The sequence below is a fragment of the Camponotus vicinus genome, unplaced genomic scaffold (genome assembly GCF_025532165.1).
Source record: "Camponotus vicinus isolate PSW18456_S1 unplaced genomic scaffold, iyCamVici1.0 SCAF_8, whole genome shotgun sequence".
In the NCBI taxonomy this organism is placed as follows: domain Eukaryota; kingdom Metazoa; phylum Arthropoda; class Insecta; order Hymenoptera; family Formicidae; genus Camponotus; species Camponotus vicinus.
This window is the reverse complement of record NW_028141980.1, coordinates 18,817,645-18,841,800: the sequence shown is the minus strand read 5'-3', so window position 1 is coordinate 18,841,800 and position 24,156 is coordinate 18,817,645. Positions and strand designations below refer to the sequence as shown.

At 30.2% G+C, this 24,156-nt stretch overlaps 4 protein-coding genes across 9 annotated transcripts in view; 2 read left to right on the top strand and 2 right to left on the bottom strand.

Annotated features, from left to right (window-relative positions):
* The window catches only part of Cad89d (cadherin 89D), a 34,350-nt gene extending 24,204 nt beyond the window's left edge, over positions 1 to 10,146 (bottom strand). For 4 of the 5 annotated variants that reach the window (XM_083105780.1, XM_083105785.1, XM_083105783.1 and 1 more), the window contains exon 1: positions 7,250 to 7,466. The gene's annotated coding sequence lies outside the window, so the exon portion shown is untranslated. The other variant, XM_083105782.1, reaches the window with a different exon arrangement.
* Positions 10,147 to 10,150: 4 nt separating this feature from the next.
* Positions 10,151 to 12,613, top strand: Spn-f (C2H2-type zinc binding domain-containing protein spindle-F). Its single transcript, XM_083105787.1, has 5 exons — positions 10,151 to 10,786; positions 11,150 to 11,381; positions 11,492 to 11,580; positions 11,642 to 11,834; positions 12,019 to 12,613. Exons 1-5 carry the CDS (start codon positions 10,589 to 10,591, stop codon positions 12,315 to 12,317), a joined length of 1,011 nt encoding a protein of 336 aa, XP_082961913.1. The 5' UTR covers positions 10,151 to 10,588; the 3' UTR covers positions 12,318 to 12,613.
* On the bottom strand, positions 11,599 to 14,059 carry Mrpl32 (mitochondrial ribosomal protein L32). Its single transcript, XM_083105788.1, has 5 exons — positions 13,762 to 14,059; positions 13,281 to 13,532; positions 12,976 to 13,118; positions 12,794 to 12,914; positions 11,599 to 11,815 (listed from the first exon to the last, which is right to left on the bottom strand). Exons 1-4 carry the CDS (start codon positions 13,853 to 13,855, stop codon positions 12,795 to 12,797), a joined length of 609 nt encoding a protein of 202 aa, XP_082961914.1. The 5' UTR covers positions 13,856 to 14,059; the 3' UTR covers positions 11,599 to 11,815; position 12,794.
* A 648-nt stretch (positions 14,060 to 14,707) lies between these two features.
* Qless (decaprenyl diphosphate synthase subunit 1 qless) overlaps positions 14,708 to 24,156 on the top strand; it is a 38,391-nt gene continuing 28,942 nt past the window's right edge. The window contains exon 1 of one of the 2 annotated variants that reach the window (XM_083106361.1): positions 14,708 to 14,998. In XM_083106361.1, the coding sequence (XP_082962487.1) occupies positions 14,708 to 14,998 (291 nt within the window). The remainder of the gene's footprint in view (positions 14,999 to 24,156) is intronic. The other variant, XM_083106364.1, reaches the window with a different exon arrangement.

Sequence of the window (24,156 nt, the reverse complement as noted above, 5' to 3'; positions counted from 1 at the left end):
ATGGAAAAATTATTGGAATTGTCGGTTACAGAAATATACCGAATGCCTTCGAGGACCCAAACTTTACAAAACATATCCGTAAAAGAGCGAAAGGAAATACTTCTCGTCGAGAGCGATCGTCAGGAACAAAACTGAATATAGAGGAATCGCTTGTGAATACTATGGCATCGGGTTGACGTGATATGTAACGATAATTCGTCATTACATTATGAATGATGCACATCACAAAAGTCCATTTTACTTTTGAAAAGCGCAAACGTATCATGATGTATGGTACGCTTGTTATTCGCGTATATTATGCATTAAGCTTTCCATATTTCGTCCCCTCTCTCTCTCTCTCTTGAGAGAGAGAGAGAGAGAAATTTGCGGAAAAGAGACGCCAAATGTTGGAAGCGCCATCGTATTTTCCTCTTCAACCTTGGCCCGGTTTACGATAAAGCAATTCCTAATGACTTAGGCCGACGCGAAAGCGATTGTTTTATCGGAATAATCGATATCTCGCTGCTGCATCGCATTGTACCGCATCGGTTTGTGCAGACCTTAGAGCTTGGAATGAGACTGCGGCGGACAGGCTGCACACGAGCCAGTATTTAAGAGAATCCGGTCTCGTGCCAGAGGGGCTACAAGTCGTCGCGAGTGTTCCAGATGCGAAAGAACTTTAACTATATATGAAAACGTCCCTCGGACTCTTGCTACTTTTTTATCTACTTCGATCAATGCGGGAGAGAATTTTTTTCTTAACAAGAATATTATGTGAATGTCGAATAAAATCTTCCAAAATTATAATCGATGAAAATTAAATGACAGATGTGGAAGAAACTTTATTTTTTATTTAGTAATAATTTTTCGAATGGGTTTGCTTCGCGAAAATCACAATATTTGATGAAAAAGATATTTAATTGTAAAAATATTTACTAAAAAATGGAAAAATTCAACGATTAAATAATTATTATTTTAATTTTATATTCAATATTTAATATAATTTGTAACTTATTTGAACGTTTATTTCAATTTCATATTTAAAAATCCTTATTATACAAATAAATTTAATCACTTTTTGCAAATATTTAATAATCTCATCAAGATAAAAATTTTAATGATAAAAAAATTACAATTGTATTTTTTTCTTTTTATCGCTATTATGAATATGTATACATATGTATATTTATATATACATGCATATTTATGAAAACATGTTCGAAATCATTATTATTGAATATATCTTATTGTTAGTTCCGAAATATATGAAAGGCGTAGCATCGTCGTACGCGAGGCGGAAATATTATTCCTCTTTCTTTTGCGATTTCGCGATAAATCGCGAGCTGCCTGTCCGTGCCAGACAATGTCGGCCATCGACGCTTTTCTCGGACGGCGACGTTTCGCGCACTTTAAAAATCAATCGAAAGCATTGAGGAAAGTGCCTCGGGTTGATCCGCTCCGATTTTTCACTCCGCCTTTCGCGACAAAACGGAACTTTCTTCTCTCTAAGTTCAAGGGGACGCTCTCTCTCGTTCGTCGCGCATCAAGACGAATCAAGGAAGTATTATCCGTCGCGGCTGATTACACCCCATTCCGAAATGACGATCCTATCCAAGGACGACAACGCGCCGCTGTTCGAAAATGAAACGAACGGACGAGAGAACAGGCACGAGAGCATTTTATTCTTTTTTCCACTTTAACTCACATTTGATTCGATAGTTCAATAAATTGTTATCGTCAAGATAGCGATCGGCAATATTATTCTGCCCGATTGTATAACTGTTTCGCGGAGAGCAAGATTAGGTCCGGAAGCAACGAATTGTCTGTTAGATGAAAAGCAAAATAAATGTATGAAATTTCACTAAATCATAATTACAATATTATCTATTTAAAAAAAATATTTAAATAATTATAAAAATGAGATTTAATTTTTTTCCTGTATCTAATTTATCAAAATTTAAACAAATTTGTATTATTTTCTTCATCTTAGATATAAAGTTGAGAGAGAAATTATTTTAGAAAGAAAAGAAATTTAAAGTTATCTCCTTCAAGTTATTCAAGATAGTATTTAATAAGATAATATTAATATATATCGTTGTATATATAACATATTTGCTTTTATATTAACAGACTTTTCTGTTATGGATAGCAAAAAAAATCATCTGTCAAAAGACACATTTAAAAAAACTCTTATTTTTAAGAAAAAAAATGTAAAAATAAAGCTATGAATATATTGTTTTATATTTAAAATGGTTTTTCTTAGACTTTTCATTTAGATTAATTTACCACAAAACCATTTTCTTATCTAGTAAATTTACGTACATTTTACGTACATTACGTACATTTTATTCTATTTTCACCTAGATAATTTCAAAATTATCTAATTCAAACGCTGCGTACTTAATTCTTGTGCTCCTGTTTTACGAATTTGAATTGAGAAATACTTTGTTATTTAACAAACGACAATATCTTAGTCAGAATGTAATTTTAATCTCAGTTTCTCTGACACGATTAAGAGAAAGTAAGAAATACCTGGTCCAATACTGTTTCATTTTACTTTATTATTTTATCATTTCCTGATGTTATCTCGATATTTCAATGTAGACACACCTGTGAGTGATTACGCGAAGAACTTGCCGCAAGGAGGACACAAAACAGAGAAACAAATTTCACTAATAATCTCTTAGAAATAAAAACTTTAGCTTCGATCAACGGATGTCTACAATATAATCTAACTCTCCATCTTACGGTACTTGGCGAAGTCGTACGATGTTCTAGTCCGTTTAACTTGAAATTTTGAAACAGCGACTAGATTTCATTCTAGATTCGTCTACGCCAACGCTGTTTCTCGGTCCGATTTTCCGAGTTTACGTTCTTACGACATTCAGGAATATATTCTCCGGGAAAGCGAGCAACGAATGAGAAACTACGAAAGAGCACTGGACCATGATAGAGTGGACCGCGATGTTGGACCGTCGCGCGTCAAGCTCCAACGATCATCGGCCCACAAGAGAGGACACGCTCGAGCGGATCATCGCTTCGATACAGTAATGAGGGATTTCGCTGGGTTTAGCGGGACAAAGATGCGCTCGATTCGGTAGGCATCGTCCGGCATCGAACGGCGTCTTGAGCGTCGCGAGAAATAAGCGGATATCGTAAATCTGTCATCAAACATGCTTGTTAACCGATCAGATCAGCTCGATCCGATTTCTCGTTCGACGCGGACAGAATCGTCGATGAATCAATACTTGCGCATTTTGTGCGCGTGCAACATTTGTGCGTGCTTCAATTATTATATCGCATGACAAAGATTACATATGTATAAAGAAAGTATTTTTTTCTTCATTTACTTTAATGTTTGATGAGACATCATGCATAATTTATATATTGCCAAAGAATATTAAATAAATTTGTTTTTCCTAGGAACACTTATAAATGAAAATTAATATAAACAATGTAAAAAAAATTAGTACAACTTTTTCCAATATTTTAAAAGGGCAAATTAAATAAATGATTTTTAAGACGTTAAACATACAAGCAAAAAATGAAATAAAAAAGATAATATCTTAAAAATTTAAAAGATTAAAAATTTAAAATATTACGTAACATCTATTATAACATAATAAATGTATAAAAATCAATCGTATACCATGTAAAGTCTACATACTTGATTTTAACGAAAATTTCTGGGAATTTAAAAATTCTATGAGTCGCGCTTTCGCTTCTACGAATACTAACGAAATTGCACGCACGCATATGCGTTTCGTGCCCTTTTCGCAGGGAAAATGTCACGAGAGAGCGAAATATATTCGCTTCGCACATACCGCGAGAGTTAGAACGGAAAATAGATCGACCAAGACTACAATTTCCATCAGTGCCCGGCCGGTCGCAATGATATTATGCAATTAGTACAAGCGACGAAAAATTTGAAGTGCGATCGCCAGTAGCGTTGGTTCTCTCTAGAGAGAGCCAATACTTACTTGCAATATATTCTGAGTAGCCACTTCAATATTGTTAACATTACCATAATTGACTCATACATGAGAATATCAATTACATCATTAAACTAATATCAATGCGCTTAAATATATACGTAAGATATATAATTTATCGTAGTTTATATTATATACACTAATCTTTCTTTTTTATATTTTATATATTGTGTATTATATTTTTTCTTATATTTTATACATAATAGTTTATGTTGTAGTTATATATACAAATTCCTCTTTTATATTACACACACATATGTGTATATAAATTTATTATCTAAATTGTAACTGATATTTTAAAATTAATCCGTAATTAACTACGTTTTCTCTGAATGGTCCAGTGCTTGCGATAATTTTATAATTTATTCTTAATACGTATTAAATCTTGGTAAATATGTTGAATTCCAATCTTTCATGTGGATATCAATAATTGGTCTGTATTGCGTCTTATCCTAGCGAGATTGACCGCGTGGCTTAATAATTGCGTTGGTCGCGCCAGGCGGTAGTACCGTTTAACTCGCACACATGTAATAGATTATTTTGTAAAGAGACGTAATATTACGGTATGCGCAAAAGTTTCAAGGCAAACATATGCTACACTTCAAGTTTCTAACAAGGTATTGTTATATGACTGCGAGTACTTTCTGCGAGTCTTATATTCGACAAACATTTAAAATAATGCTATATTTTTAAATTTAAATATTATCAAAAATATTATCAATAAATATTACAATTTTTTGTTAATATTTCTATTCACTAGAAAGCTATATTGTATAATTATTTATACAAACACAATATAATAAACATTTTAAATAATAATAATAATAATAGTAATAAATAAATGATAGTAATATGTAAATAATAATAAATAATAGTAATGCATAATCAATTACACAACGCTTATGCACGATTCAATAAAACAAAATAAGAAAAAGAATAATCCTTAGTTCTTTTATATTTGATATGATTTCGGCTTCACACACAGTAATGTTTCATTGTTATCATAGTTTTGAAAAAAAGTTAAAGACCTATTTTTAATGTAATTTTTCATGCTACAGCTGTGGTATGTGCTGTGGCGTGTCCAAAAGTTTTGCTTTACGTTTAAAATCAAGCATAAAAACAATTCCAACAATTATTTCGGAGAAAAGTGTATTTTATATAAATATATTATACGAGAGAGAAAGAAAGAAAGAAAGAGAGATACATATCTCTGAATTTCCGCACGCGCGAATTGTTCGAAAGCAGGTTACGGGGCTAGCAGTTGGCGGTGAATAAAGTAAACAAAAAAAAAGGTAGAAGAATAAAATAGAATCCTTATTCCGTGGGCGATGAAACCTCGAGCGTGGAAGACACCGCCTGAATTTCAACTCGATGACTACCGCTCGTTTCGTTTACAAACAGCCGGAAGGTGGAGTGGATCGAAAGCACGGGTCAGTGTGAATGTTCCCGTTTCGCGAAACTTTTTTTTTTTGAGAAGATGGTAAGGTCAAGGTTTGCCATTCCCAAAAAAATCTACGTACCCGTAAGAGCAAAGGATATCCGAAATTTAATCAAATTAATGTAATCAAATTCGCAATATCATTAGCAATCGACAAGACAAAATAGAAATTTACAGGTTACAGGAAGCAAATTCACAAATTGACGTTTCTACATGTGAAAAACAATGTAGGAAGTTTACATTTTACGATGGCAAATCTGTATAATTTTATATAGAATGTCCAATAAAAAAAATATTACAATACAAGCACTGAGATGATCCCTCGTGAGGAAGCGAGTAAAACTATCGAACAAGATTTTTCCATTAGTTGCGCTGCTTTCGAAAAAAAAATTATTTTATATATATATCTACAATAAAAAAAATAACATAATACTTTCAAAGATAAAATCTTTTTCAAATCCAAAAGAATATTACTTGTTCTTTGTAAATTTTTATACTGAAAACAATTTTTGCTTCTAAACTACTTTATCGTACATCACACAATTTTAAAAATTTCAAAAGAAAAAAATTTTAAATTATTAAAAAGAAAAGATTTCAAATTATTAAACAAAGGCTACATATCGTGTTAGAAATATAATATGTAGATGTAAAGGTTTTTTATTCCATTTAAAATTATATATTAATATATTCTTGGAATTTTCAAGTCTCAAGAGAAATTTGTTGTAAAAATTAAAGTTAATAAAATTTTCTTAAGCAATTATTATATTTATTGCAAGAAAGTTGTAAACTTTTTCATTTGCAAGCCATTATAAAAATCATGGACAATCAAATATTATTCAACTGTTTATTTAAACATAAGATCTTTTTAGATCGTTGAATGCGCGCAAATCTGATATAAAAATAATGTTCAAAGAAAATCTATATATGAGTATAGAAATAAATAATTTTCGTATTTTTGTAGATATCATAGAGATTTTCAAATATATAAAACTTACGATAAAATTGCCGGTAGAATGATTATAATAGTAAATAATTATAATTTTTTGCCATATAATAAACTCAATACTTAATTACGAGAAAATCTTATTAATTTTCATCTTCTCAAATTTTTTTTAAGCATTGAAATTTTTAATAATATGCTTAATTTTACTGTAACAAAATTTGTCTACTATGTTACATATCCTCTTATGATAAATTACATCATAAAAAATAGTTTTCTTTTTTTAGCTTCATATTTTTCAAAATACTTTTACAATATAAATTTAATATAATCATCTTTTTTAGAATATTTTTTAAAACTATTTTATAATTTTTGAAAATAATATTATAACATAAACATATTTCCATGTGATCACATAATTTTCATACAATACATGTGTACCTGGATATGCAGAATTTGAAAAAAGTAGCAATTGAATTTACAGCATCCACTAGATTCATCATATTATAAATAAAAAACTATATAAAATCTCATTTTTTCAAAATAAAAATAAACATATGTATATTTATATAATATAATCTTTTACTTATATTAGATGTATAATTCAAATTACTATTTTTTCAAGTACAGTATATTCAAATGCACATGCAGTGTATATATGCATAAAATGCATATGTAAAAAATTATATGCAAAAATTTTCAATAGTAAAAATTATTCTCTCTCTTTCTCCTTCTTTCTTTCTTTCTTCTCTCTTCCTTCTACTCCTTTCTCTCTCTTTCCTTTGCAAGTTGCAAGAGAGGCACGTCGAGTTTCATATACCTTTATCTGTACCGCGACCGAGACAAATATCAAAATACTCGAGCCGAAGACAAACGTCATGACGAATCGACTTCGCTCACCGGTAATGCGTATCCACCGATGTGATATCCCAGACATGTTCCACGGTCGTCCCTCACCGCTACGATTGCGAACGCGATCGGGAATGCGTCGCGCGTCGCGCGCGATTCGCGATCCTCCGAGTTGAATGCACTCGGAGATTCTGCTCTCGCTCGGCCAATCGCTTCTACCACGCCGCTTCTTGTCGAGCCGATGGCCGACCGTACACTGAGCCGGCTGTACTTACCTGTCTGTGCTCACCTGGCTAGCGTAGATCCTGCTAGCGGCAGATGAGAGGATTTTTCCCATTCCTTCCGGGTTCTGCGCGATCGCTCGGCTCGGCTCGTCTCTTCTCTTCTCTTCTCTTCTTGGCGTTCCTCTCGATTGTTTCGCTCGTCACTCATCATCCGGCTTGTCATGCTTCAACACTTATTGTTAATAAGTCATCTGGCGGTCTTTGTAGCCGATTCTCGCTATAACAGTTTATCTTCTCGAGTACTTTTACATATCTGACGTTCTTCAGCTCCTCTAATAAATATGTACTCAAGAGTGTCGTAATTTAAAACTCTATTAAATTAAAATACCATGTTGACACAGAAGCGGGATTTTGCGTTTGCAATATTTCCTCAAGATTTAATTTTGTCTGAAAAAAGAAAAAGAAACTTTATATTAATTGGAATCAATGATTCGAAGCTTGACATTTTCGTCGAGGAAATATTCACTCCAATTGAACCGAAAAGTATAAAAAAAGGAACATTTCAAGAGAAAGATATAAAGCGAACTTGCCACGTTAAACTAGATGTGATCAAACGAGATAAAATCATACATACGTCAAAAACCGCTACCAAATTAAAAATGGAGACTGTTCCCTGTCGCACCGATGTAAGTGTCCAAAGTAGGTGAAAGCGAAAGGGACTGACTAGTCGTATCTTTTTTCACGACTCGCGCTAAAAGGTAAGAAAAGCGAGAAAACGCGTACGCATGACGAGGCATGGCGACTAGTTCTGTCGCGTAAAAATTGGGCGAACGCGTTTCATTTTCGATGTATATATATATTGTATACAGCGACTCGAAAAACGAGTTCACAAACTATGTAACACACCGGCCTTGCACGCTCACGCATTTCCATGCGAAACGCGTAACCGCATATCAGTAATCAGAGATAAACGAGATAGGCAAAAAACCGTAATATATGAAAAATTCTCGATGCTAATGACAAAAGTCACGTATAAAATGAATCGGTTTAACGGTAAATTTCTCAGATTGTTACACTCGCGAAATATTACGAGTACAGGTCGAAAAGAGCTAGCAAGTTTTTTCAAATTTTCTTACAATTAATGTTTACGTTACATCATAATCCGCAGATTTAGCAATGTCTTCATATCAAAACAATTTTCCAAAAAATAAAATTGTTACATTGCAGCAATATTGCAGCAATGTAACAATGGTCTGTGCTGTATGGGAAATGACTTAATTTAATACACAATTTAATACACATTTCGATACACAAAACTCGCTTTTCTTTTTGCAAATAAAAATCGAATCTCGTCCTATTAGATTGTTAAATAAAAACTTATTATTCTATTTAAGTCTAAATACATCCTCTCACCGGTACTTACAATGATATAAATCGCGATGAAATTAATGAAATTTGCACAATGCAACAATAAGCCGGATCAGTTCTCTTCATTTGCCGGTGAAAGTATCGAAGGTCGACTACGTCGAGACGAAATGTAACGAAACACACGGAATGATTGACTTAGGAATCTCGCGCCTTATTCTTGTCACCCGTAGCGTAGAATAACAATGCGACTTTTACGTGGAATCGAGGTTGAAGAAAAGAGAATGTGTGCAAGTTGATAGTATCGAGAGAAACAATGCCACGCTGAACTTTTTCTCGCGCAGTATTTATCTTTCCGAACTAATTAAACGAACTATCTTTAACTATAGCTATCTTTAACTATAGCTATGAAGCTTATCAAAGATAAGTTAGATAAGTTAAATGTTTGCTGCTTTTATATATATATCGATTTTACAATGCGATTGTAAAAAATATTAAAAGATTCCAAACGATATTCAAACTGGCATTTAAAAAAATATATTTATTTCCATTTCTTTAAATTAGGGATGATTACTTTAATGTAGATTTTTTCAACTTTTATACATATATAAACTTATACCCACAATATAAAATGACTGCGAAAAAATGACTAGAATACTCTTTTTAATTTCTTTTTCTCTTTTTCTTAACAGGAAAATTTAAAAAAATCGCACGAAACTATTAATATCAAATAATAAAGTTTATATAAATGTATTAATATATAATAATAAATGTGTGTACTATATATAAAGTCTCACACACACATTTAATACTGATATTGATTTAATATTATATAAAAAACTATGATAAAATTAAAGCAAACTTAAAGATATAAAAAATGACTGTGTATAAACATCGATATCATCGATATTTATAATTGCTTTCGTTGTTTTTCACAATTTTCTAATTATGTAAATATTGCTTATACATATATACATTTATGCAAATGTAAGGTTAACATAACAAAAGTGCTACCTTTTGTGGCGGTTCACATCTTTTATTCCGGTGTTTAACAGGACAGCAACCGTCAGACATTTGTCACATAATCAGCAATGTGAAATTACACTTTCTCCGAATATCATCCGCTAAGATTTAGCTTTTCGTTATCGTTTTTTATTCCACTTCCGACACTTGCTGAGGGAGCGTTAATATGGCGATTCGAATTTGTCAAGTCACGTGACTTTTTCTTGTGATCAGCTGTTAATAAGTTCGATGAGATTTCTTCCCTTATCGTCTGTTGTAAAGTAGAATCGCGTCAAGTGTTACGATCGTTTTCCAATCTGATAAATGTCAAATCCATTGTCCTTCTTATCTACTCGTTTTACTGATTAGATTATTTCTTATCATTAAACTACCAAACAGCGTAATAAAGCAAAATTTCTGTAAACAAACAAGGCGGGAGTAGGGAGATCAGATAAACAAATGACAGATACACGTATGTGTTTACGAACGCTCGATAAGGTTGACGGAGAATGGGGATTTACCGGTATAACGTGCGTCATTTTACGCCATAACGTGGTAGCTTTCGCAAATGCTAGGACAGGAGTATCTCTCGAATAATTCGCGGAGAAACTCGAGCTCATACATTTATTTATCTAAATGTGTCTCGCGGCCAAACATATATAAATACGAAATGTAGGGTCACCTGACATCACCTCGCATCCGCGTGAATGCATTTGACAGGTCGTGTAAGATTTGTGAAGAAAATTTGTAAGGTTTACAGTGCAAAAAATACGCATCTCGTTCCGGCATTGATCGCACGATGAACGAGAATCTGGAAAAGGTTACCCCGGAGTCGTTTTGTGCGCTCTTAGTTGCCTTTGAAACTATGAAGGAACGTTGCCAGCGACTACAGACGCGACTGGCAATTGTAGAAAAGGAGAACATACGTCTCAAACTCGAATGTGGCAGAGATACAGCTATGAAAACTGATAACAGCAGCGACGAGTCTATGCTACAGGTTTGTGCAAAATTAGCTTTAAATACAACACAAGACTTACGTCTTTAAGACCATATTTAATAATAGATGGAGACATTGAATAAGTCGAAACAAAAATATTCTATAATTTTATAAGGTGTAATCTCCATTTTTTTTTAATGTGGATTTACAATGGTTTAAAGTTTTTTTTTTACCAAACGATCTATAAAATATCTAGTTGCCTTTCCTACTTTTTTTATCTGTGTAATTGGCACAATAGAATTGTAATATTGCTAAAAATAAATATATATACGAGAAAATAATTTGCAATATATGTTTAAATATATTTTGCATTTGCAACTTTAACATTCACAAGTGTAATGATATAACTTTTTTGGGTCATAGGAAAAGATTGAGGAACTTACAAAACAAAAATCTCAGTTATCTGATCACGTGTTCATGGTAGCGGCAGAAAATCGTCAACTATGGAACAGATTAACAAGATTGACAAAGACTAATAAATCTCTAGGTAGTCAGTTGACTAAAATCTCTGATACACTTAAGCAACATCCTGCTGCGGAGTCACCTGACCTTACATCGTACAACTTTTGTGATGTGTTTAGTTCGGATAAATCAGGTACTAATAAGAAATATTTATTAACTACAGATGATTTGTATACATATTGAATTCTATCATATTTAATCCTCATATAATTCACGATTTATAAGATAAATTTTATTGTATAGGTGAAAAAGAAAGTTTGGAAGAAATATCCCTGCGACTGATAAATAGTATTATGTTAGAGAAGTCTAATCTTGAACAACAATATGCCGAGGTAAAAGAATAAAATTACTGCAATCGAATATATTTTATGCAATGTTTGTCATTTTGTACAGATGGTGGAGTTACAAAATAACTCGGAATTAAATTTACAAAAAATCGGTTTTACGTATCCAGAAGATTCTGATACAGATTCATTGGAACAATTGAAACAGGTTGAAATTCGGTTGTCCCAAACTAAAGATGCCTTACTCGGGCAGCAAACTAGATTAAAAAGGACCCTGCAGAACCTTAAAAAAATTAGAAGAGGTAAGATTTAAATTAATTCAGTATTATAATCTACAGCGTTGTTATAAAGAAATAAATATAATTATAATTTATTATTACTAATTATCTCTCGCTTTTTTTATCATTATGACATTAATTCACAAGAAGAAATAATTTATAAATTTGTCAAAATTTAATTCTTAGACACAAATATATACATTTTTAGGTACAACATGTAATAACTGTCGAGAAAATGCAAAGAAGAAAATGTGTCAAACAGGTACACAATTTGATTCCAATGATACTTTCAAGGAACATGGAGCTACTCAAACTAGTCTTATTACATCCAGCGTTTCTATAGAAAAATATTCTAACTTAAATGATAATATAGACACAGATACCAATACATGTCCATTATGTGGTATTGTTTATGGAAAATCCAAATCATTTACAGAATTCCATGAACATGTTTTAAGTCATTTTACTAAGGAAATACCTACAGACGAGTTTAAGCTTGTACATTGATTTTAGTATCTAAATCAACATTAATTCATTAGTAGTAAAAATTCGTCCTTCAGGTTCATGTATAAAACAAAAATTTATACATGATATAAAATAGGCAAAATATACATACATGCAAAAATGCAATATAGAAAATGGTGAAACAAAGGTAACTATTGCAATATAGAGATATATTTATTTTTGTATCAATAATTGCGATCGCGTAAATTGTAAATTAAAATCTATTTTTCATTAAATGAGAAATAGTTATTAATAAAGAAAATACGAATATTTGCATAATAAAAACACCATAGCATTTATGATTCCTTTTTTTGTATTAATGTAATTTATTATTCAACAAAACATATTACAAAATAAAAGATTCTCTAATTTTCCAAATATATTCAATTTCTTTATATTCAATTTCCAAATATATTCTATTTTGATGAGAACATTTCGACTTTCTGATGTAAAAGATTAAACTTGATTGAAGTACATACCTTATGCAAGATGTGTAGGTTTAACATCTTTTTTATTTGATGGCTTTTGTGTTGTAGGCTCAAGTAAGTTTCGATGAAACCATGAAGGTCTTTTTTTCGGCATTTCTACCACTCTTTGGTTCTAAATTAAAGACAAATCCATTAACATAAAATTATATATCATATAAATATATTTTTAATACCTTCCAAAATTGATATGTTTTATCATCCTTTTCTCCATCATATAATACAATTACATTTTCTTCTACTGGCTGTAGACCTAATTCTTTTTGTATAGCTTCCTGTATTTCCTTGGTTTCAAGCTTCACCTTTTCATAACAGTGTCCTATAGCAAAAGAATATATCTTTGCAAGTTTTTCTTTAATTCACAAATATTACTTTCCAATTATAACTTTCATTGAATATACTCAAAGATCTAAATTGCTTTTTAATTTTGTTATAATTTGTATTATTACAATTATTACTGTTTTATAGCAATAAGATTTACCACACAAACGGCCAGCTTCGTAATTGTGACCACAATTTACGCATATTAATAGATTAGTTTTTGGAACAGGTGGCTTCCAGAAGTATTTCTCAACTCCAAATCTTCTGCTTAATCTCTTTTCTATAGTACGTCGCTTTTTTGGAACAGCCCAAAGAATTCCATTCTTGAGAATTTCTTTTAGAGATCGATTACCAAAATGATTAGATAGTTTTGAATCATTCGGGAAACTGCCGCAATCAATTGCACATAATCCTGTGTAAAAAATTTGAAAGCTTTCTTGAAAATTCAATATGTTATAAAGATGTAAAAGTTAAATTAATTTTATTTAAATTTTTAAATTGCCTATATACATGAGAAAAGCTGATTATTCAAAAAGAAATCTTTGAGGTTAAAACACATGACAAGTTTAGATTGTTTATATCAACTTTTCACATTTGATTCAGAGCGGACATTTATAATATATAAAAACTTTGGATTATACCTGGAGGGAAGCCGCGACCAAAAATTGTTTGAGAAATTGTCTGCTCAAATCTTTGAAAAACCGAACATAACCTGTTTATTAAGCCGCTTGCCATTTTAAGTTTGATATATATACCAAACGTTGCAAAAAAAATATTCGATGTAAACACAATCGGAGAATGAATAATAATTATTTGTAAATAGAGAGCGTACACTTTTACAAATATCAAATCAAAAATTCGTCTTTCGAAAACGGATCACACGATTCAACATTCAACTTGGCTTCACGTGTGAAGTTGGGCACTCTCAGATAGAGATAGAGCGCGTTCTAGAGATATTGGGTCTGTTCTTTTTAGCTGCACTGCTGCACTAGTGCAATAAGTTGGAAAGAGACAAACATACTTTCTTTCACTCTAACTAATTGCACTAGTGCAGCAGTGCAGCTAAAAAGAACAGGCCCATTCATGCTTCATGATTGTTTTATTGAAGAAAATTCAAAATTGTTCCTTTCTCGATTAATATGATATATTAATATTAACCAACATATTATTTATTTTTAAAACTTAATATAATTGTTCAAATCAAACATAATATGTACGCGCAACGTGCTATTTATTTTTCCCCATTAATAAAAAAGAATAGAAAAATGTAAATTTGTCATATATATATATATACATTTTCTAATTAATTAATTATATATTTGATTTAGGCCCGATTGCACCAACGTTATTTCAGCTTTAAACGAGACTTAAATATATGTATCTTTATCTTTCTTTCTAAATAAATAAATATACCGTCTTTCTAAATAAATAAATATAATACCGGCCTTAAATATTAATTGATTTAGAAAAATACATACATTCAAAACAAATGTTTTTATAGGACGAAATATTTATTCCGAGCGCGCATGCGCCTTAGGACGTGCTCGGAAGTGACATACGTAGGTTCGTTTAAAGAGTCGTTTAAAGATGGCGCGCTCGAAGGATTCCAACGAGTGGGGTAGAGGGCGTAGTTTTTCGAAGTGCGTTGGTGGGATCGGAGCGGGTGATCAACTCGGACTGCTCAGGCAGCGACGGAGTCCGCTCACTATAGTTTCCACTATGGCAAGTATAGGATCGGGTAGACTTTGTGCTCACGCGGAGAAACTGTGCCAGTATGGACATTTCACCCAATTACGGAGGAAAGTATCGACGACGACATGTGCGAAATCCCGACCGGCTGTCTCGCGAACGAGCGGCGCGCTCTTCCAACACTGCCAGGTATGTTTCTCTCGTCTGCGAACTTTGCCAAGACACGCTTCAAATTGTCCAGCGTTCCCCCCAAAACGCATCTCCCCGATAACCGACGATCCGTCGGGCACGATACGATCGAAAAACCGCGCTGTTCCATTCAATTTTCGTGCAATTTTCCTGTTCCTTTTCGAGACTTCGCCGACATAACCTACACTCACAAGTGACAGATAGTTCGCGAATCGCTAAACATTGAGGCGTAGAATTGGAACGATCGTTAAAGTATTTCGATAGTTGAATATTCGATTCGAAATGAGTATTTTCGAACGATTGTTCCTCTCAAGAACATTACATAAATTACATAACACGTGATTCGAGTGATAAATTTTCCTTATCTATCTTTCCAAAATATGTTTACTTGTCTTTAACAACAAAGCGCCAAGACATTGTTTACATCTAGAATATGTGTATATAGGTGGAATAATGTGACTTTCGAAGAACATTGAAAACAACATGACTTTATTCTTTTACTTGTCAGTCGATTCTAGCAGACGTCGTATAGATCGTCTGCTAGTGACGTTTCACACAATGTCAAATGAATGATGGTTTTTTTGCGAATATTCATTCAAATAAATGATCGAGCGTACATAATAATTATAATTCATGTTGACATTAAAATTTTCATAATAAAAGATTGAATCATCAAACGAATAGAATATTATATTATTTCTAAAGATTGTATTGACTATGCAAGCGAATTCACGTTGTCTTCCGTACGCATGCGCGTGTAGCGTTTAAATGCTCTAACCTGCACATGGTATATTATTCGATGAAATGTTGTTCGAGTTTTATACTTACGCGGTAAAAAATGATATTTTTGAAAATATTATAGGACGAATATACAAATAATTAATTCAACAAAAATCTAATTAACATAAAATTGTGATAAACTAGAAAAAGGCATAAATAGTGAAAAAAGTGATATTAAAAAAATTCTAGAGACCGGAAAATTAATAGAAATCATATTTACAAATTGTATATAAAACAGACATTTTAGTGCAGATACATTTTATTTTTATTTTAATGTCCCCTTTTCAAAATGTTGTCATATTTAAAAATAGAATATTTATTCAGATTTTTTAAAAATTAATATACATATAATTACATATAGTTACGTATAATTTATGTATGGAAAAATATCTTCGAACTTTGCATTATTTTATCTACGGATACATATATATGTGTGTTAAAAATAATTCTTTTACTACGTTTAATGATTTGAAATCATTAAAATCGTTCTTTTTTGCGAATTATTCTACATGTACGATTAAATCATTGCTTATTCAAATCATAAATGCGCGCAAGATTTCTTATCAAATTATGTATATGTTATAACTATTATATATTAATTTTAATGTATTTAATATATATATATATATATATATATATATGTTTATATATTTATTTAATATATTATATATTAACAAAAATATATATATATATATATATATATATATATATATATATATATAATATATTTATTATAAATTTTTATTTAATATATATTATTAATATATATTTTATATTTAAAATTTATATATATATACGTATACAATGTTTTTTTTTATTAATAGAAAAACTGAATACACATATACAAACACATTTGCAAACGAATAAATAAGCAGACTTTATTTTCATAGAATATTAAAATATATAATTTTAAAAACTTAGTAGATAATACTAATAATGCCATCATAATTAAAAGACGTGACACCATTTTTTTATTCCATAATGATTTCAGTTTTTACGTTTCAAAGATTAATTAGCGTGTATTGTGCCCCAACAGGGGCACATTATATTCTACATTAATTGAAATTTCTAATTACTAGTTAACTTGTCATTAATTTTAACTTTATTAAATTAAAATTTGATGAATCTTATGAAATTAATTCGTACGTTAATTTTCTGAATTTGCCACATCTGAGATGGGTGCATTTACCGTGAAATGTGAAGATTAATCATTAGGAAATTAGAAAATCTTAATCTTTAAAGTACATATTGCGCGAATCATCCGATACGTTCCCGAGAAACTACTGTTGAAATTTTCGAGCCGCGGCGTACGTGCGAAATCGCGACTTTCTCGGATCGAAAGTGTCATGGAAGAAGCATCGTTTTGAAATTCCGTCACAATAATTCACGTAAAATCAATCCAGGAACGGAGCTAATCGTATTATGCAAGACTATGGTAAATCGAGTCACCGGGTGCATCGAGCGAGTCAACGCGGCGTTTTCGTGCGGCGGACATTCGTGCCTTTTTTTTTCGCAAGCAAGACGCCGATACAACAACGACGATCGATATTATTGAATCGCAACGGTGATCGGTCGAGACGAATTTCGAGCCGCGCTAGTGTAAGTAGGCTAACAGGCTTTGCGAGAGATACTTGTTGGAGCATGCCGGCACCGCGCTCTTGACTTTCTCGGCTTGACCAGCTATAGTGCGCGTCTCCACACCTGTTTTTACCGCGAGATATTCCGTGACTTTTACTTCTCTCGTGGAAGCGACACTTTCCGATCGAAAGCGAAAATCGCAGAAATCGAAACTTCTCGTCACATCTCCACATTATTCACATATATTCATTTCTAAAAATATATGTCTAACATATGTATGTACTCTCTAAAAGTGAATCAGTGAAAATATCACTAATTTAAACAGTAAAATAAGATTTCACTGAGAATCAGTGAGTATTTTACTGATCTTCAGTGGAAACGCTTACTTTTTTGTTATTTTATCTTATATCTCACTGATTATGGTCAGTTAAAATAAAATTCACTGTAAACCCAGTAAATTTTACTGTAAAACCAGTAATCGCTAGTTCGTTCGTTTACCGCTACGATCGCTATCTCTCTCGTATTTAATTTTAGTCATAAGAATTATATAAAGTTTGCAAAGAGCGACATTTAAAATTAGAAGTATTAATTCGATTTAATTTTTGATACAATCTCAATAGAGAGGATTCAGATATTAAATCGATCTTTATAAGTCGGACAAATAAATGTCTGGCGACTTAATGAAAATTATTCGTTCGTTATCTATTTAAAATAACAAGTTCAATATGCATGTAATATAAATAAAATAAAATTTTTTAATATAATAAATATTTAGTAAATATAAATAAAATTTTTAAGTTTATATGAAACAGATTGAGAGATGAATTGTAGTTTAATATTACTGACAATAACGAAAGAAATATTACTAATATTGAAAAATATTACTGATTGAAACAGTCAAAATTATTAACTGATTCTTTCAATAAAATATCACTGATTTACAGTGCTGTACTTATAACTGCTGTAATAAGTGACTATTTACTGTTTTTCAGTGATAATACACTGATTCACTTTTAGAGAGTATGTATGTGTATCGGATCTTAACTGCTAAAGCGTAAGAATTTCGATCAAGACCACGATCAAGACTGCATTATATAAATATTTATTATATAAATTATTATTATTATATAAATACTTATATAAATACATTTATATATCACTTTTCTATTACGTGAATTCTAATATTTCAATTTATATTAATTTTTTTTAATGCAATTGGTTCGTTCTATCTTTTTTATCTTTGTGATGATATATGTGGCATAGATTAAAGCAATTACCCCGTATTTGAAAGGATAAGATTTAAATATTTTTAAATTAATGCGCATTGCAATATAAAATAAGAATAAAGGAATATATCTTATACATGTTAATTATTATTTAATATTATAAAATTTATAAAATTTTAAAACTTTGAAGGCTCATTTTATTTACAAATATTATTTTAGAAAAAAAATGTAGAAAAAATATAGCTCGATAAGTGTATTGCAGAATATTCATACAAGAAAAAAAAGCAATCTCTGTTGTGTCATAAGATCAGTCAAAATCAAACGCGTTCTTGTATGTAATGAATAAAATTGACATCATTACTCAATTTTTAATATTTGTCAATTATTAATATTCTTCAAAATTAACGACTAATTTCTATCATTTGTCAAAATATCACGAGTTGCATGATATTTATGATACAAAATGAGATCCATTAATATAAATTCGAATTATATTATGTATCACGATTTTCTTCAGCCTTCGAAAATAAATTAGCAATTATTATTATCTATAACGGATAAATTGACATGTATATTTTTATAAGTGTATTATATAAATTATTTGTGTTTTTAAAATAATTTTAAAATAGCAGATTTTCTCAAATCTATTTTAAAAGTTTATTTTAAAATTGCAAACGACATATGTGATGCATTTATGTAAATATGCCAAAATAAAAATTTGAGTCGTGCAACACCAATTCAGAAATTAAGTTAAATTCCTGTTCAGCTACTAACGGTCTTGATATTCTTTTTTCCATTTAAGCTTCTTCTGAAAAATAAGTTCAAAAAATCTTATATTTGAAATTTATATTATTTTTAATAATGCATGCGGTAAGTTTTCCGAGCTTCTAAAAATATTCGATATTACGTATCGCAATTATATAAGTTATTATTGGTCATATTTTGATATGATTTATCAGATTTTGATTTGATAACGTTTTCTGATTTCAGTTAAATATTTTTTTCGTATTTTGATCATTTTTATTTAACAATATGATTACATTTTGTAAAATTACGATTGCAAGAAATGATAAATAATAGAATTATTAAAACAGAATTTTAATTTATGCGTGCAGCAAACAAAATATGATTGTCCACAAAAATTAATTTTTGTTCATTATTTCATTAATTACATATTTTTGTTATACAAAGTGATTGACGGGAAAAGATAAATTTCAATAATTTATTTGTTTGATCTCAAAAACCTGTGATTTTCGACCACAATTTTCGCAATAATCTATTCCATAATTTATCTAGTAATCAAATAATTATTAGCACCAATTGCAATAAAAAAATTTTCCTGATATTATGTAGAAAAGATTAAATAAAGAAAACAAAATGAATTTATATTGAAAGGCAACGATTTTGCATATATTTGCTTGACTTCATATTGAAAGATGAATATTGTTGCAATCTTTATCTCTTGAAGCAAACAAATGTATAAATAAATATTAAATTTGCTTTATAATGTTACATAATTTTATTCAGCTAATTTCCACAAATTACACGATTTATTGCTATATTATTAAAATCGCTATTTTTTCGAAGCGGATCTATAAATAAAGTGATACTGCGGCGAATGTTGCGGTGGCAATATTAATTAACATTTATACATATATTTAACATGTTTAAAAATATAATACCGCTATGTTATGATGCTTCCATGCTCCAACAGAGCACGGAAACAATTTGGGAGTTTCCGTTATTTTAAGAATTAAAATCCAAATTACAAGATTTAGAAATCGTGAAGACTCTTTCTCAAGTCTTTTCAAAGAAAGATTATATTTAATTACACACACACAAATTTCTTGAATAAATTGTAATTATTAATATTTATATATTTATACAATATTTTCCGGCGCACTCTGAATGACTGAAAACTGGGAAACATCTGTACGCAATGCAGATTGGCAGAATCGCTTTCGTATATATTCTGCAGCATAAAAAAACGTTCCCTTTTCTTGTTATTAGCATAAATTTATCATATGCGTTATACATTGTTTACAAAATCGCACGATCAAAATTGTTGACAACACTGTGATTGTGTATGACACTTTCTAAATTACAACATAAAAAATATTTATAATAAATTTTTTCAAGTTGCAATATCATATACTATGTAAAGGTGAAAGTAAATGAAAAAAAATTTCACCAACCGTATCTTGAATTTTTATACGATATCTTACAACACACACACACACACACACACACACACACACACACACACACACACACACACACACACACACACACACACAGAAAAGAATAATATAATGTGCTTTTTTTACATTTAAATAATGACTAGCTTTTCAATAGTAATCAATTTTTTTGTAATAATTATAGCTGTTTTTTTTTGCCATTATGTAATTTTGCGTTCGGGATTCCACGACTTGCAATTCACCAATTTATACAGGCGAAATTTAATCTATTTATTTAATTTTATTTATTTTATACATATTGATTTATATATTTTCTCTATGTCTCCTTTTATATTATTTAACTTATTCAAAGATTTATGATTTGAAAGTTTATTTCAATAGATGAGTGTGTATTGTAAATTTAGAATTCTTTTTATAATAATATTTTCCGAATTTTATATATATATATATATATATAAAATTATAATATTAGCACTTTATTATATATGTTATATATATATATATATATATATATATATATATATATAACATATATAATAAAGTGCTCGAAATATAAAATTTTGGCACCTTGCTTAATATACTTAATAATTATCGATATTGTAGTATTTCTTTTACTGAAAACGTTCTAGGCACTCTATGTTCACCCCGCGCTTTATATTTATTCTTTGAATTATTAACATGTGCGATGCAGAAATAGATTTTATTATTACGTTTTTTTTTGTATTTATTGTTTTTGTGTTGATTATTATTAAGTAGTTATATTCATATAACATTTTTCCTTCTTTTATTTTTTCTCAATTTACGACACACATGACGTATAAATTGACATTGAATCTGTATATCAATAATATCAAGGATAAAAAATTAAAATAAACCAAATCTGATTCAGATGTTACGGATCGGAATAACAATAGCCGGGGATTTACTCCTCGAACAGGAAAATATTACGCATTTTACTCACACGCGTGTGTATATATTTTAACGTCTAATTCGTTTTGACATTTATACGCCGAAAATCTTTCTTGGACGGTGCAATAAATATAGGACGGCATGATCAAGGCAAAGCAACCGCACTTATTCATGCGGAATAAGTGTGCGCTACACGCAGGATTAATAGCGGATAAGCAGCGTTAAGCAATGAAGGTTTATAAATGTCATGAAGCAAGAACATATTCAAACATATATTATAGAGAATATACGATAGAGAATATCGCGGATATAACTTAAGAAAAAAATCAAATGCTCGGATCGAGTCCTTGAAAGTTTCTCCAATTAGAGAGATCTTATACGAGAATGTTTTAGTGAAGAAAAGAGATGGAATGCACATCATGTGCGAGGGAAAGTAACAAACGGTACGCACTGTCTAAGTGGCGCGAATGTTTTGTCTTAATTGTGATTTCGAAGAACGAGATTACTTCCGGTCATATTAGTAATATTCCTTCAATAGTTGCGCCCTTTTGTATTAAAAACTAACTATCGGTATTCCTTGTAAGAAGAGGCGCGGCGGCTTTTATGCTAATTTGTTGAATGCACTTCGCGGTAATTTGGTTGCGTTAACAAGGATAATCGGTATATGAATACATTCATACATTCCTGCACGTACGTTTTGCACAAGTGCACCTTTTACGAGAGCGGAATAACGCGGAATAGTCGAGCGGAGTGCTCGTGTCGTGCGTCAATCAGCGTTATCATTTGCTTTGAACGTGAGCCATATTTAAATTAGGTATTGAAAATTAGGTTTGATAAATAATGTTACATATTTGAACAACTTACTATACTAACTGTAACTTACAAGGTAACTTATCTCTCCGAGCTAATGAAATCTTAATTGTTATATCAGCATTTTAGTTTAGTCTATTTTCATTGGTTATTAGTACTAATAATTTGAGAGAAATAAATAAAACGCAAGACAAATCCTCTCTTAAAATGTGAAATTGAATTATATTACTGTCATGTTGTGTTAGTTTACCTTGATAGTTTTAATATTAAATAACTTAGTAGCTGCATAAATAATTTAGTAGCTGCTAAATAACTTTATTAGAATTGTGAAGAATTTGGTTTTCTCAATTTTTATAGCTTTTTATGGTTTTTGAAGGCTAAAAATTTTTTAATATAACAACACACTGAATATTGAATGAAATTTCATAATTCACAATTTTTTCGTAATACTCTCCACATTCTATCTCATAAGTATCTTACTCATAAGTATCTTATTAACCATAATCAATTCTAACAACTTACGTACTTTTGATTGCAACGAAACATTCTTCAAGGTGACAGAGCAATTTAGAAACTGGAATCATATTTAAAGTCTAAGAAATGATCATTCTCTTTATATAGTCAAAAAAAAATTAATTTTTGAACTAAGTATTGTTGGCTGAGTGACGTATTTTTTCAATAAGTAATATTTTTTATTTTTTGCAGCATCTAAAAAAATTAATGTTATATTATTTGTTATTAAAATTTGTCCGTTACATTTCTAATACTTGTTTACATACTACTTGTTTGCATAATACTTGTTTACTTTAATATTCTATCAAACAAAATATTAATATTCATCAACAAAAGTTATAAATAAAACAACATAAGATTGATTATTCTATATTTTTTATTACTGCAAAGAAATGACCATGTATAACGAATTATAAAAATGATGTATAATTGAATTATGAATATAAATGAATTATGTACATCATTAATATTTTTCATAAACATATTGCTATCAAGAAGTTCTTTTTATAGAATCTATTTACATTATAGATTAGTTAACAAAATTCATAAATAAATGTATAAATTCACTTCAGTTTTATCTCTCATTCATTTCAAAAATTAAAACAATAGCCTTGACATTTTAATATTGAAATCTTTTTCCTTCCTTGAAATAATCTCAGAAATCATCCATTAATTGATAAAAAATCTAAAATTTTACAGGCGTGCAAACACACACATAATGTGATATATATTTATTTAAAAACATACTTAACTTTTTTTAATTTGTCGGAAGAATTTATAAATTCTTAAATTAATAATTCATAAATTTTTTAGAAACACTGCATTCTCGAATATTATTATATGTTTTTATCATATCTCAAATAATTAACCTTATCATAACTCAAATAATTAAATTTCATTATTGTAAAGAAAATATTTAGACAAAAAACAAAAGCAATTACATTAATTGTTTAATTAAATGCATCCTTGAGAAATAACATGGACTTAATAATCGCGCTTTATCGCAAGGATGAGAGAAAGGATGTCATCGCGTTAAGAACGTAATTGTCTGTGGTATATTATTATGCCACTATAAGCTTTGAGGTCGATCTTGTGATTTTACTAAAGAATCGACATGCATGAAGAAACATGACACATCTCGCGA

Coding starts and splice junctions, on each gene's coding strand:
- Mrpl32 (XM_083105788.1), bottom strand. CDS start 13,855: ATGGCAAGCGGCTTAATAAACAGGTTATGTTCGGTTTTTCAAAGATTT. Junction 13,533..13,761: donor TGGTCGCGGCTTCCCTCCAG/GTATAATCCAAA, acceptor TTTTTTACACAG/GATTATGTGCAATTGATTGC. Junction 12,915..12,975: donor AAACATATCAATTTTGGAAG/GTATTAAAAATA, acceptor TCTTTAATTTAG/AACCAAAGAGTGGTAGAAAT.
- Spn-f (XM_083105787.1), top strand. CDS start 10,589: ATGAACGAGAATCTGGAAAAGGTTACCCCGGAGTCGTTTTGTGCGCTC. Junction 11,382..11,491: donor GTTTAGTTCGGATAAATCAG/GTACTAATAAGA, acceptor TTTATTGTATAG/GTGAAAAAGAAAGTTTGGAA. Junction 11,581..11,641: donor TTGAACAACAATATGCCGAG/GTAAAAGAATAA, acceptor CATTTTGTACAG/ATGGTGGAGTTACAAAATAA.